The sequence below is a fragment of the Argiope bruennichi genome, chromosome 10 (genome assembly GCF_947563725.1).
Source record: "Argiope bruennichi chromosome 10, qqArgBrue1.1, whole genome shotgun sequence".
Classification (NCBI taxonomy): Eukaryota; Metazoa; Arthropoda; class Arachnida; order Araneae; family Araneidae; genus Argiope; species Argiope bruennichi.
In genome coordinates this window covers 14,695,269-14,712,114 of record NC_079160.1, presented here as the reverse complement: position 1 = coordinate 14,712,114, position 16,846 = coordinate 14,695,269, and the positions used below count along the sequence as shown (strand labels likewise).

The 16,846-nt window shown below is 28.5% G+C and overlaps 1 protein-coding gene across 1 annotated transcript in view; it reads right to left on the bottom strand.

The window, feature by feature from the left end:
• LOC129989427 (cGMP-dependent protein kinase, isozyme 1-like) overlaps nt 1-16,846 on the bottom strand; it is a 104,866-nt gene that overhangs the window by 17,896 nt on the left and 70,124 nt on the right. The window contains exons 6-9 of the mRNA XM_056097967.1: nt 9,171-9,234; nt 7,030-7,107; nt 5,172-5,275; nt 3,214-3,282 (exon numbers count right to left, since the gene is read on the bottom strand). Of these exons, the coding sequence (XP_055953942.1) occupies nt 3,214-3,282; nt 5,172-5,275; nt 7,030-7,107; nt 9,171-9,234 (315 nt within the window). The remainder of the gene's footprint in view (nt 1-3,213; nt 3,283-5,171; nt 5,276-7,029; nt 7,108-9,170; nt 9,235-16,846) is intronic.

Sequence of the window (16,846 nt, the reverse complement as noted above, 5' to 3'; positions counted from 1 at the left end):
TTTCATTCATGCGATGAATGTAAAAAATATTTTAAAAAAATCAAAAGTATGGACACAGAAACATAATGTATGAGATGCTGAACACTAAATTTTAATCGCAGTTTTAATATATTTTGATTTTTAATGAAAATTTGGATTTTTCGTTATGGCTTAATTTTTTTCATGATATTTTTTTAGAACCTCATGCTTTTGAAATTATTATGATGTCAATATTTTTGATAAAAATATTTTATACCTTTTGTATACTTATTTAAGTATATTTTAAAGAACATCTTAATTATTTATTTAATTATTGCATTTTAGTTTGTAATAAACTGTATTACTCTCTTTTATTTTTTTCTAGGGATAAGAGGAGATCCTGCGAACATGAGGAAAGTGTAAATTGATTATCAATCGTATAATCGTAATCGTATTTTTATCAATGTCACTTTTATTGGCAAAAAATGTTCTTGAAATCTGAGAGGATCTTATAATATTGTTGTAAATAGCAAAGAATCGTTATAGACAACAGTACAAATATGAGATAATATTCTATTTCATAATTTATTACTAAAATATTATAGAGTCATATAATAAATTTTTGCTTTAAATTCACTATTAGATGGTGCCACTCTATAAAATGAGAATTTAAGTGCAATTAATGAATAAATTAATAATTAAATTCTGAAAATACAGGATAGTAAATTGTAACAGAAACATACAGTTGTACAAAATTTCAGAACTGCAGTATAACCAAGAAGTGAGAGAAAAAATTAATACGAAAATTTCCTCTTTACAAGCATGAAAATAGTTAAATGAAATCATTTAGAAGTATTAAACTTATAAATTTATAAGAATCCATTTAAAAATGCGAATGTTAAAAAAAGACCTTGATAAAGAAGTGGCAAATTCATTATAGCAAGTGAAAAATCAAGATATGTAAAATGGGAGAGCAAAAAATGTGCTATGCAATATTTTATATATATATTTTTTAAAAATGAGTTATTATTTTTTAATATTTTACATTTAAATATTTTTAATACTAATATCAAATTTTGAATTTACAAATTATTAATGATAATCGAAGATAATTCTTCTAATTAATTATGTATCTTTTTGTAACAGGAAACAAATTTCGAAACCATATACAATGCAAGTTTGTTTCTGTCTTTTTACATAATTTATTACATAATTACAGTACAGTAAAAAGCCATATTCTATACTTTATCATAGGAAGCATTCCAAAATACATCATGTAGCTTTAAATTTGCTCACAAAATTTTATTATTCAGTAAATAAACAAGATGTCCTAATCAAAACACATGGAAAATTTTAAAAACAAATGGACATCACAACTCATTCTGAAAGTGGAACGTCGCGGAATTAACTTATGCCTGATGAAATAAATTATCTTGACAAACATTGCATTTATTATTATCTCATTTCATTTGCTTTATTCCATAAAAAGAGCTACCCATGAGGAAGGGTAGGCTGGTTTTCATATGTTTTCTAAAAAATAGGAGACCAGCGAGTATTTCGTTTTATTAGAAGCAGATATGCAGAACCATAAGTTAGTCAGCTAATCAAATAAAATGCCTATATTATCTCGTAGATTCGCAAATGCATACTTTAAAGTTACTTTGCAGAATTTATCAATATTGTAGGTTTTTTTTATCATTTAGAAACGATATCAAACTAAAATAAGAAACAAAATAATAAATAAATCAGAATTGCAGGAAATTTTCTGAACTTATACATTAAAAATAAGCCCCCAAATCCTTTAATTAAGCAATCATTATATTCTTTAATAAAAATTGCATGCAAATAAGTGCTTATATTATAAAAATAATTTTAAAATGAAAAATAATTTATTAGATGATATAATTAAAATTCGTCCAGTTTTACACCGAAATAAAACGAAATTGGAATTTTAATATACGAATAGCAGAAATTAGATTTTTTTATTCCCAAGATGAAAAATCCTATTTTGTAGCAAAAAGACTTTCAACCGTTTTGTATTGAAAACTATATAATTATTTCTTTAGCACGGCTCCTCGTAGGCCCATTATTTTACTATATTGTTTGGTAACATCTACAACCCTTGATCAATTATGTAATTCCACCTTTCAGAAGTAAACAAATGAGTGAACTGGAGAACTTCTTCACCACGAATTATACATGGATTTCAGCCGTTTTGCAAATGTTATTGAAACGAAATAAGAAAACAAATTCAAAGTACAAAAGAATTAAATGTAAAAGAATTCAGAAGATATTCAGGAGGAGAATTGAAATAATTTGTTCTCAAAACACTCAGCATGCTTACATAAATAAATATGTTTACAGAAAGCATAATGTGTAAGCATAAATATAATCTTCATGAGATAGATCAGAACGCAATTTACTTATCGATACGCGACAATAATAATTTTTTAAATGTTTATTTGAAGTTTTAGAAAATTCTCGGAAACATCCCACATTGACTATTCGCATTATTGCAAATTAATTATTCATCTTAACTTCCTATATTTCTAGTTCTTTTTACACTTGTTACAAATTTATTAGGTAATGTTTTACTTGCCTATTAAATTTGATATACTCTGTTCATAGCCAACTATTATTATGGCTATGAACTGCAATGATTATTTATTATTTTCTGCAATGATGAAAGTTAAAAGATCAAAAAGGAAATCAAATTATCTCTTTCTAATTGTATTAACGAAATTCTTTATTGATAAATCTAAATAATTTATTTTTAGGTTTCTCTCCATATCTTGAAACTCCTGATTATTATCTTCTGCCATTTTTATGATTTTTTTTTTAATTTTATTCAATCGTTGAATTTATCTTCTATCTGCTAGCAGATTAAAAAAAAGATCCTTTTCAAGTACAATTAATTTTATTCTGTGCTGATTTATTGATAAATCAACTACGTTTAACCATAACTGTCTATCTAAAATATACAGTGTCCTCAATGTTGTTCAATTCATCCCGGTTTGTTAAGAAGGGATAGAATTAATAAGATAGAAACACAGCTTAGCAATCCATCTGGAGAATTGCGAAACTCATCCCAGATGGACTAAAAACCAATCCCCTCTGGGGTTGCGATGGTCAACGAGGAGGAAGCAGTCCCTTAGTAATAACTAAAATTATTCAATACCAGCGATTGCGAAGACATTTTCGATGTTTTGAAGTTGGTAATAAAATCAATTTGAAAGTAAAATTTAGAGAACTTACTCTCTATTGAGTGTTAAGCATTCAACTCCTGGTTCCATGGCGATGACGTTAGCTGTGCGTTTGTCTTCCCTAAAATGAGAAATTGAGACATACTATGTATATGCACAATTTTGATTTTGAATTTGATTCCAGAAAATATTATGTATAGTTAATATCGATGACAGCGAGCTGTTGATATTGCAAAAGATATTATTATTAAGTAAGTCTCAGAATCAAAATTCAAAGCCATGATCATTTTGCTCCATTCGGAAACTAAGATATGAATCAAAACTAAATCAAAAGAAAAGGTTCGGAAGAAATTTTTGTTAATAAATTACTTGAATCATTAAAAAAAAAATAAGAAGAAACAGAGACATCACATTTAACTACTGGTTTCAAACATTCCTTTCAAGTTGTAGCTTGTAGAAATCAACGTATTGAAATTTTTAAATATTTTTTTATATGATGATGATGTGTCCGCGTTACCACGGAAAGTGGGTGCAATAGCTTCTGAGGGTAAAGACCCCTGAGCACCCGAGGGCAGAAGTCTGACTTCTAGTTCATATGAAGATGAAACTCACACATTCGCTTGCTCAACCCCTTTTTACAGGGGGGAACTTTCACACACCTCACAGATAGAACACAGATGAAGAACAACCATGCCCGAACCCGGGATGTCCAGATCACGGGGAAGATGCGCTACCTCTATGCAAGGACGCCGACATTTTCTATATATATATAAAATGTATTTTAGGGAATACAAGTTTTTCTTATTTAATTTTTTTCCATAAAATGTACCAAAACATTCAAAATAGAAAAACCTCTGATCAGGAGTCAAATTGAACTCAATGTTCCATTGAAAAGTCATAGCACTGTTTTCCATTCTAAGATTAAGATTTAATGATCCAAGATTGAATAAATTGGTTGTTTAGGTTGTGATATATCAATACATATGGATATTTCTCTGAATTTTTGTTACTCATGTAAGTCTACAATCCCTTCCAGATTCATGCGAGTTTCTTAATAAATACTATCCATACTGTAGGCAGAGGGTTCATATCTGAGTGAAAGTCACAAGGTATACTTATATTATATTGACGTCGTATTGATAGGTTTTTTTCCTCACGTGTCCATATAAACGTATATCAAGATCCGTGCATTATTGTTATTCTCACCACTATAAAAGTTTTATTCTTGAGCATTATCTTCTTTATTTGAAGAGACTGGCGCTCTAATGCAACTAAATGAAATAATTCTACTTATCCAATATTGTATGTATACTGGAACTCTTTATAAATCCCTGCGAATGGCTCAGCTTGTCCTAAATTGGACCTTGGGCCAAAGCACCACACCACACCATACCATACCGACATTGTATGTATATTATTTATTATATATCTGTCTACAAGATCAGGATATAAATTACATTCTTCCAGATTAAAGGATTTATTGATAAAATCTGGGTACTTTCAAGTAAACAAAGCAGTTTACATACAGCAGTCTAATTTACATACTGCAGTGTTGAGAACCTTGAATATAAAAATATAAGAAAGAATTTCTACTTCTTAGTCAAAACATGGAGAATAAAAAGTAATTATCAAATATTTGTTTCTGGGGAGGCGTCAATATTTTGTTTCAAAACTGGTTGTTTAGGTCAAAAATTTTTAAAAAGCATTCATTTCCACAACAACGCGCTTAATTCGTTACATTTTATATTCGAACTGTGTTATTTATACGATATACATCTGTTTAGGCCATTTATTACTAGAAATCGTCAATTTTATTTTATGAAAATCGTTATCTCTTCATATCAGATCACTATGTTTGCCCTTTATAAGATCGAAAAAAGATATCTTTATAAGATCGTGTTATTAGAATACTGCAATGCTACTTTCCTATGTCATCATTTCGAAAATGAATCTACGAGCCACAATCTACGAATGATCATTTTTCTTGCATAAAAAAAAAAGGCATTTCACCTGAGGAGAGCTTGTTCACCGAAGTATTCTCCTCTTCCGAGACAACGGATCTCTTCTTCTGTAAAAAGTCCATCATCGGTTACCACTTTCTGAGTCACGCGGACCTGAAAAATGATGTATGAATATTAGTAAGTCAAATGTAACAAATAGTCTCAGTTAGCTACTAGAATAAAGAAAGCTCCTACCAAGCCATCCAAACACGAAATAACGTTACCTGTTAGATATAAAATATTCAAACCATAATATTATTATTTTATCAATTATTCTACAGATACATATTAAATTTAAGTTGCTGATCTCCAGAAACTTAAGTATCTCCCACTCATGAGACCTAAGAATTTATAAATAGCAAATGGATATACCAGCTTTGATATCAAATTTTAGATAGATAATCAGTTTTCACTTAATATTAATATTCTTAATTTTGAAAGCTGACTTAAAAAAAAAAGTATATAATTTTCGTTCAAATTTCAATTTCCATTAAATTCATATTATTCAATATGATGAAACAACGAAGATGAAATTTTAAATAAATGCTTTATAAATAAGTGCATTAAAAACTAGGAAATGCAGCATTCTGAATGAACAAGCTGGCAGCCAAGTGAAATTATTCAATAAATAAAATTGAGATTCGGCTATATTTCATCTACAACCGAATATTTTGCTTCCATGGGTGCAAACAAATAATTTTACAGTCTTGCGTAATCATTTTTTTACGAGTTAATGAATGCTTCTCTTGCATGAGATGGCGGTGGTCTGGCGTTAAGCCTTGGCTTTGGGACCGTGAAGTTCCAGGTTCATGACTCGAAGAATCGCCATATATGGTCTGATGCACCTTAAATCCATAAGGGACGAATGCCCTCAGTCATCTCAGGTGTCCTCCTCGGCATCTGATTCCACTCAACGTCTCAAAACATATCTAACATTGCTTTGAAATGGGACCTTTATATAATTAATCTAGAAGTTTTCTTGTGTTCTTTATAATAACCTAATCTTAAACACCTAAACTCTTTATGTATTCAGATATGTATGTATAAACTCTTTTTGTATAAATTCTTATGTATACTAAATTATTGTTCTGATTTTAGGTTTGTTTTTATTATATTTTACTTAAGAAGTAAAAAATAAAGGACATACACATTTTAAGGAGACAGTGGACTCTGAAATAAGCAAAAATTTACGGAAACGTGCAATTTTATTTTTATCGTTTCATCATCAAAATATATGTTTATGTTCAACTAAAGCAGTGTTATAAAATGAATTGTTCAATAAAATATATATTTGAAGGGTTAAGAGGAGAAAAAATAGTACATTTTAATGACTTTTCGCAAAATGATATTGTAATTAGATTGATATGTTCCAGGTGTCCTCATTTTTGAAGAAATTAAATGAAATTGATAATAAGGATTTCGGTCAAACATTAAAAGAAAATGGGGTATGAATTTTATATTTCGAATTTTTTTTAGCTCGTTAAAAGTCAATTTTAGTCCAGAAAACATAAAATTTCTATGAAAATTCAATAAGTGTGCCGAAAATTTTTTCTAAAAAGTTAGCATTTAATTGGAATTACAAAATCATACGTGATTTTGTTTCAAATAAATTTACACTGGGTAATAAGAGATAAATAATTGGAAAAATTAAATCACCAGGAATTTTTTAAAATTTTATATCTTTTAAATGCATAACATATAACAATAACATATTTCGTTTTAAAATATTTTTTAAGAAATTTGACCTATTTATATTTTAATACATATGCATAAAACATTTCTTAACCCTAAGTGAATAATTCGCAAAAGTGTCTAATAGAGTCCACTTCCCCTTTAAGAAGAGCGAAAAGTAGGTTAAAGAACTTTACCTGCCCGTTGCTGATGATGAAGAAGGTATCGCCTGTTTCTCCTTGTCGGATGATGTATTCGGCCGCTGGATAAAAATCCTGCAACAAATCGCACAACAATTCAAAAATTGTAGCAATAGCAATAACATTTTCAGAAACTGCCCCGTTAAATTTATCTTCATATGTTACAAATGATAGGAAATATCTTCTTTTAAGAAACAAAACAGTACAGTCATACATTAAATTATTTCTTAGAATAATAAAAATTTTAGATGTTTTGCTTTGCTTGTTAAACTTTTTATCACTGATTTTGGATAAGAATTGTGATTGGAAGTCTTGATAACTGAATTTGTAAACCTGTGATTAAGCAGAAAGCGAAAATTTAGTGACACGTGGAGTTTTAAAAAGTGTATTCTTTGTAAGCATATCTGCATCAAGATAAGACAGAATAAAAGTAAATTCTAGAAGCACCGAAGTGCATATATCACGTGAAAAATTCAATCATGTATATTAGTTTTATGTGAAAAGAGACCCATTGATTGGATTATAATATCTCTGGAAGAATATATCAAGTATTTAACTTCATTTCTCTTCTTCAAGCTATATTTATTATTTTATATTCAAATTTCTATAACCTGAAAGGGATAGTATATCACTTAGAAGACGCACACAATATCAAAGGAAAAATATGCAGATAGCTAAGCTAAATTTTAATGACGAAGAAATGTGCAAAATTATAATTATATTCCACTGAGAATGAATGAGAGCAACAAAATCAGAGCGAATTAGTATTCAGGAGCAAGATTTTAAGAGATGTCATATTTGTTAGCAACAATAATTTTATGGATGCAACATATGGATACAAATGACCCATTGAGACACAAACACAAGAAATATGCCCGAAATAACCATAAACAACAAATTCGAGTAGCTCGAAGGCATACGAAAATATCGGAACAGCATAGATGGGAATTATGGCCGAGTTCTAAGGGCCCTCACCGCCCACCGTTCAACCTCTCCTGTAGGAGCTACATCCTGTCATCGAGAGGGAGTAGCTGAATCAACACAGTTTCTGAATCCACCGAACGGCGAGAATCAATCATTATACCGGAAGCTTTTTATCTTCATGTCTGAGGTGTCTTTTAGGGGATACTGATTCAATTAAATTCGTGTTTTACAGTTTTAAGGAATACTAAGGTGGAATTTTAAAAAAATGCATTCCATACTGCATTAAGAGTTTAACAGCCTAAAAAAAATAATCTAAGTGACAAAAGTTAGTCCCAAAAGGCTAGTTATTAATAATAGTAAATTTATAAAGGGTCATTTCTTCCCGCCACTAGAATATCTGGCAAATCTGAAGATAGAACCACTGCAAATAATAATTCAGGTCATGTAAATTATTCAAAATAGAGCCCAAAATGTGCATCTAATATGCAAATCTCTCAAAAGGAGGTATGTCTCTTCACCAGTGGTAAGACTGCTAACCAATCAACATTACTATTATTGTACACATGTTCACTTGCAGCAAGAATTATAAGGAATGCTACTGATACGTAATATTACTTGTAAGGGAACTACTCATAGTCGTGTTTGTATACTCGATGCTCATATACACTATCCACACCGGCAGTGATAGTGGGTGCACGAGTTTGGAAAGGGGATTCTTTGGAATAAATAATAATTCAAATAAGTAGGAATTCAACGACCCATGTCATATCATACAAAAAGTATAAAAAAGATTATTTGATATTGTTTCTATAGCAAGTTTTCTTATTGATTTTTATATGAAAAGACGACCAATACTATAATTAAATGATTTGCTATTAAAAAATTAACTGAAGACTAGATACAAATATGTGTCTAAAAACGGATTGATACGAAATTCAATGAAGTCAATTCATAATCACGTCAAATGTGCAAAGCCTATGAGATTTTGGTCTCCACTAGCATCTCACAGCAACGTTAAAAGGAAATGATGTCACAAAAGTACATTTGTTTCTTAGATCACGTATGTAACTACATTTGTCACATAACTATGATGTCTAAGTAATCCACTTTATTATTTATAACCCACAAAACTAATATTTATATGTAACACAATTAAATAAAATAATGTAAAATTAACTACGTTATAAATAATATATTTTTCTATGTACACTTACCACTTCTAAGACATCTGCCATCTTGGAAAGAAGCTCGTTACTGAGATTTTTGAGCAAAGGTACACTGCGAGAACAAAAAGAAAAAGACAAAATAAAACTTTTTATCTAAACTTCTAAGTGTACAATAGAATAGTAAGAGAATTCCCTTTCCACTCATTAGGCAACAGCTGAAGATGAATGATCGTCGCGACATTATTTGTAAATAAAGGAAAAATCAACATAGCCATCAACAGTAATTGCACAATCTTTATAGCAAGAAGCATATTCTGACAACACAGTGGGAATAATTCAATCTCACAGAATTATTATATCCACCAAGGAAGTGAGAACCTGCTTACTTATCCAATCGCTTTTCATCATGTATTTGTGGAACAAGAAGTACATGATGAAACGATGTGAAGTATAAAACATCTGATTTGAAATAATAGTACGGTAATCTCTCGATTTTACACGAAATTGAATTACGTAGGGCAACAGATAATCTGCAAAATTTACACAATCTGCAAATCGACACAAATCATTGGAAAAAAAAATTCTAAGGAAGCATTTACAATAGGAAATCTACATACTCATCTCTATTAATAATAAAGATGAATATATGTGTGTCTGCATAGGCGCTCAACAGGACAGATTGTTAGACTAGAAGCTGCCAAATTTGGCACAAATATACTTTAGGGAGTTGGAATGGGAACTGTTTTGGAAAATAGAAGAGGAAATGGCCGGTGAAGGATGGGGGGGGGATTCTATTTTCGGACAAAATGAAACTTGCTTTCGCCTTCCAGTTTACCAATAGGAATTTCTTTTTCATTTTTATAGAGTTGCAAAATTAAAATTTTCTGCTTTTAAATTCTTGAAAAAATAGCTAAAACCCTTCTATGAATACAAAAATATTAAATTTGCATCCATGTAATTTTAAAAGAGATCTTTTTGTTAAACTTAACAGATTTTTCCGTTAAAGATAGGTCTTACTAGACTAATGTACATTCCAATACAAAATGACTCATCTTAAAGACATATTCAATTTTGTTTTAAAAAGATTTTTATATTTCAATAGCAGCTATATAAAATTATTTCAATAATTGCAGAAATATAAGGAAATATACTTATAAATTTGTTATTTTTAATAATTACTTAAATAGAATATTATCTGTTTAGTTAAAGTCTTTTAATCGAAAATTTTTACTTTTACATAATGATTTTATAAAGTTATCATTATGTTATTCGTAATAAACTTTACTAGTGTAAAATGGCAACGATGTTAATAAAAATCACTGCCAAGAGTAATTAGGGATCTTTTAAAAATACGCAATGTCTTAAATTAAATAAAATAATTTTTTGAAAAGAAAAAAAAAAAAACTTTTAGAACAAAATGGAGAGATAAACCAGCCACAGTGGTTCTCTCCCAAATCTTTTCGCATACTCTAATAAAGGTGTTATGTCAGAAAGAGCATCGCATGGCATTGGCTTACAATAGTTACGAAATAAAACCTTTGTCGTGATTTCAACATTTTTATTGAAACTATTGTGTAATCTTTGGCGAGGCTTTTGGCGATTCATTCTTGGCCTGCGGTTAATGGTATTCGAAAATCGAATTTGAGTTTTAGACGCATTTTCCCCAATTACAAAACTACGACTGTACCAAATTTTATATTATTTTTTATAATATCACATTAAATAAAATATTTAATCAAGAAATTTTATTGAATCTGTCGCAAGAATATATATTTTGGACATTTTTTTAGCGACGTGTTGACACCAAAATTTGGCATGAAAAATACAGTTGTAATCACAAGGTAATATACCGGATTTCATTAATTTAAGTCCTTGCGTTTTAATGTTATCCTCTTAAAAGCTTTTGAAAGTACAACCTGACAGACAAACAAGCAATTCTTGAATTTTGATTTTTTAAGTGTCTACAATATGGATATTAAATCTGTGCATCGAATTATAACCATCTAGTTTTTTCCGATTTGTAGTTAATAGTGGTAACTTAAATTTCAACAGCCGGATAAACAGACCTTTGAATGGATTTTGCTCAAATTTTGGTAGAAATCTACAAATTTGGTGTAAAGACCGCGTGCCAAATTTCATCAAAGTGTTTTTGAATTATCTTTGTCATAGACAGACATAATGCCAAAAATGTGTTTATCAGATAGGTCTAAAACGTGGAAATTCGTCAATATCTCAAGTTCGAATTTTTTAACAATTACAGTACTTTCCTGTATTTTTTTACACTCGCACTCTTCATCTACGAAAAAGTAAAAAGTAAATAAATAATAAAATAAAATTTAAAAAAAAAATGTCTGATATATTTCAAAATATAATTAATCTATTTTAAATGAATTGTAGCTTTTTTTCGAATACCTATTAGCAAGGTTAATTTTTTGACTTCCGATTGTATTTGCAATTAAATTTGAATAATTTCTTTTTACTTTTATACGAGAATATTTTACCCTCTTTCGTAAATGAAATTTTCAGAGTGCCCACAATTTTAACTATGTATTTTTCTATGAAATTTTATTAATGTTTTTTAATATCATGTACCAATAAATGTTAAAATTATGAAAGCCAGTAGCAATCATTAATTAATAGCATTCATTCTATTTCATTAATAAATATTACAATCACAACAAATATCATATGTTAGATATTCAGCCTGGGATTTTTTAAATTGATGATTTACTAAGAAATCAGCCAATTAATTGAAATAATTGGTCATATTTATTTAGTAAGGAACCAACACCATAAGAATATTTGGAATTCAATTGCTTTTGATAAGCAGCTCAGAAAAATCCTACTTCTATTTTAACTTTAAAATATCTATTACTTATTAAGTTGATTAAATTATTCTACTTTTGATACAATTTAATATGATAGCTCATAATATGACAAAGAAATGAACCTAGAACTATAAAATTTGGCGCTTCTTAATTAATAAATGGTAACTAAGAAAAGAATTTTCAAAAATTTAATCTTATTTTTATTTTGTTAAAAATTAATCGAATTTCTTAAGTTTTCCCTTAATAAGTTCGAAGAATATTATCGCAAAAAATCGCATTTATATAAAAACATTTTCAGCTTATACTATTAATTTTTGTGCACTTAGTTTTTAATTTTAAAAGTCACAAAATTTTGTTATAAGTCCTTAAAAATTAATTTCAAATATAATTTTATAACAATGGCTTTCTTTATATAATCGTTTGCAACAAAATAGCAAGATTGTAAGTGATAAATGTGAATATTTTACCTGCTCTTGTGCGACTAAGAAAAAATAAATCTTAGAATTTTTTTTGTTTATTGCTAATTAGTCTTGATCTAATTTCAAAGCGTTATAATGGCAATGCTGTGCAATTTAAAAAAATTATGCTCAAAATACAATGGATGATGCATTAATTCTAGAAGAATTAAGCCTAAAACTTCCTCATACTTCGATGTTTCAAACTGGAGATTCAAATATCCTTTAATTTTTAATTTAATAGAGTTTATTGAAAATACATAAAATGGTACCTAGTTTATTAATTATTAATTATTTCCACTTTGTATAGAGAGATATATTTGAATAAAATTAGTACATTTTGTTTATCAAAGTAAGTATGCATTTTTAGTTTTAATAAATATATATATATAATAAATAACAGGAAGCAAGATATTATTTATCACGTTTTTAAAATTAAAAAGTAACCATTCGCTTAAAGTTAAAAAAAAGCATAAACAATAATTACTTCTAAAAGAATAGTTAAGTTGAAAAACAAATCCATGAAGTCTAAAACAGGACACAAAATTATACCAAACGACTTTTTTAAAACTTCATTCACAATGGGAAAATTTAATATTTAAAATGCATAAATGACATTTAAAGTTATTTGTAAAGAAATTACTTACGTCAAGAAGCAAAACAAAGCTAAAAGAGGGACATATTTGTCCAAACGCGACTCATGCCAGTGAGATTGGGTTATTATGAAATCGGATCTTGCGGCTAACCCTAGTGTGTGATCAGCTGGTGGGTAAGTATGGAATAAATTTTCCACCAGATTGTATAAATAGAATACAGATTAGGAAAGAAAGCCGCCAAAGAAAAGTAATAATTACGTCGAATCTTTTCTTTAGAACTTCTTTCGAAATTTGTATCAATACTGTATATTGTTTATCTGAAAAACTATCCTTTTCCTTTCAAGATTTAGAAAGAAATGTATCATATTTCCCCCCAAATATGACTTAATTTTTTAAAAAAGAGATATCATGAATTCTTATATTACTCGTAATATTATAAGCCTTATTTTAAAAATAAATCGAAATAAAAAATGTATCAATCTGATGATATATTTAATAAATCCGTCGTAATACTTAATGGAAATTTAAGCAATAAAATTATGATACCAATGCAAACTGTTTAATAAAGTCGTGTTCAATTTAAATAATTGTGACTCTGTAAGCATATGTCAAAAAGAATTCGTAATAACAATTGGAGAATTTCGTGTATTTATTTTCTCGTCATTAAAAATTTTCATCTTAATTATGAATAACTTGAAAATTAAGGCACTTTATTTGAACTGTTTGGATTGGACCTTTATCATAACATCAGTTTTAATAAATATTTAGATGCAGTGTTGGTAATTTCTAATCAAACAAAGTCAGAATGAATTCTGGTCTTTTTTTTATGAGAGAGATTTGGTTTGTTTTATGAGGTTTAATGGCACCAGTGCTCATCTTGGCTAAACTGCGCCATTTATGACAGAGTGCTTGTTATATGGTTGCAATTATTGAACCTATAATTACATTCAGACATGGTTAATTAAATATTTAAAAAACTCTAATAATCTTTGTGTGATTTTAAATTAAATTACAAGATATGGTATACGCTTTCCTAATTTTCAAAATTAGGGAAAAATTTTACAACTAAATTGGTAGCATAATGTTATTTCTTTTAAGTATTATTATAGTATAAAAGTTATATTTATGTGATAATATATCCGAAAATTATGCATGGAAATCAGCAAAATTTTACTTAATTTTTATTAATTGAAATTTTAAAAACCTGCAAATATTCAATTTTCAAATACATTTAATTCGGTTAGATAGGCACAAGTTCAATATTGTATCTCGTAAAGTGAAAACAGAAGCTCATTTTTTTTAGTATCAGTAGATATAGCATATGAACACTCAGGACATATTCGAATCTATGTGTTGACTCCTTAAAAGAAAGATCACTGCATCTAGAATTGCCAAACACACACACACACACTATTTAATATTATTTATATATTTAGCATAATATATAAGAAATATTAAGGTATATATTAAGATAAAGATTACAGAAAAAGTATCTAAATTTTTTAAGTTAAAATATTAATTAATATTTATACGGAATTTGTGCTTACATACAAATTTTATTTCGCCAACAAGATTTTTAAATCGCTTTAGGTTCCAAACAATTGTCTTTTAAATTTTATTAATTTAATCACAGTGCAATTTGCTCTCAAATTTTAAAACTATATTATTTTTTTTAAATATGATTTGCAACAATTCTTCACATTGTCGTTGTGAAAATAAAATCTGAATCATTATGTGGTCAAACTTTTAAATCGCATATGTTACCTACGTTAAAATTTATATAAATATTTTTGAGCACTGTCTTAGTAACAAAATATAACAATGATAATTTTTCAAATTATTTTAATTTGAATATTTCAAATAATATTAACAAATTTAATAATATAAATTTTTATATAATTTTTAACATGACCGAACTGTTGTTGTTATTAACTGCAGTTCCTTTTCGTTGCTTCGCCAATTTATTTACGTTCATTTGAAACTAATGTGTTAAGATATCAAATGAAAAAGCGTTTCAAAAAGCTTTTTTTAAAGTTAGTTTGATAGAAAAACATTTTATTTTCCACCCTTAAAAACTAATATTTAATATTTAACTAATTTTTTACCTTCTATGTAATAATATTTTGTGAAAATTAAAATAAGCTGAAAGCAATCCTATTTAATTAAAATTATTATTATCAAACTTATGGGAGAACAAGCTTGTCGCTGAAGTCAGCTCGTCGCATAAAGTTATTTAATTTAGTATTAATTGCAGATGAATGAATGAAGGTTGCTGTGGATTAAATTACCACAAATAGTGGGACTCACTGGACAATAATAATGCTATTTTTCAAGCAGAACTGATAGCACTGAAAGAGACTAAGCATTTGTTGTCACAAAGTACCTCAAAATGTTCTCTTCAATACGTAATCAATCAATCCTTTATGGTTCCCCGATCAATTTCAAACATTGTTGAAAAAACCTTAAGCATTTGGGATTCCTGAACAGTTAAAGTTCGCACCTCCTAAGTTAAAGATGAATTTGAGAAGAAGTTTCTGACTAGTTAGTCAGGGAATAAAATCTCACTAAAATATTAAGATTAATTTCCCTAAATCTTGTCTTAAAAAATACACCCCCCCTCCCCCCCCCCCCAAAAAAAAAATTGTTCTCTTAAACCGATGGCCTACGAATTTATCTTCCTAATTAGATGACACATCCTATTTGGAATGTTTATAGTTATTTTAATTCCTATAATAATATAAGGGGCATTTGAAATATTAAAGTGTTTATAAGTGATTCTTGAATTTTCAATTATTTAGTACTTTCATTTAATTACCGATTTAAAACTAATCAAGGGTAATAGTCTCTTCAAAACTTTTCCGAATATTCTCTAATAAAGGTTTTATACTAGAGAACGCTTGCATGGAACTGGAGTACAATAGTTACGAGATATTAAACTTTTCGGGAATTTAGCATTTTTAATAAATCTATCATGTGATCCTTGGAGAGTGTTTTAGTGATTGTTCCCTGGAAATGTGGATTATAGTATACGAAATTCGAATTATTTTAGACACGTTTTTAATAAGCGATTAAAACAAAAAATTTAACACAGAAGAATTCTCGTAATCACAAAATTACATTCAAAATTTGATATATTTAAGTCTTTGCTCTTTTGCATTATCGCTTTTACATGTTTCTGCAAACAGACTGACAGATGGTCAACCTCCCCTCGATTTGATTCAAAATTTGACAGGTGTCTACGCTATAAATGTTAAATCTACGCATCGAATTTTATCCATCTAGTTCCCTTTATTTCATAGTTATTGGGCTGTTTGTATTCGAACAGCCGGACAGACAGACTTCCTCTGAACTGAGTTTGCTCAAAATTTGATAGAAACCAACAAATTTGGTGTAAAGGCTATTTACCAAATTTCAGCAGTCTAGATGAAAGCATTTTTAAAATATGGTCTTTGGCAAAATTTGGCATTCGAATTTTTTGATGATTGCAATACAATTTCTATATTTCGTATACATGAAAGTAAAAATTCAGTAATTTGAGGCATTTGTTTGACACGCCATTCTATGTGAAGGGTTTAAAATTTGGCTGGATAAATAGAATTTTTCTAAACTTGAAGCTGAATTTTTCTATTTGTAGCCCTTGCTAATATTAACCGAGCTTGGATCATTTCAAAAATGAATCAGTTTATCACAGGAAATAGAATTTTCATGACTTATCTCCGTATATTCAGACGATCTTTAGTCTATAGTGTCAAAGAAATAAGCTACTACGTTAAATGTTGTAAATCCTCAACAAAAGTTACCCACTGCTAGAAGACACATTCGTGTTATTTGCTACAGTATAGTAA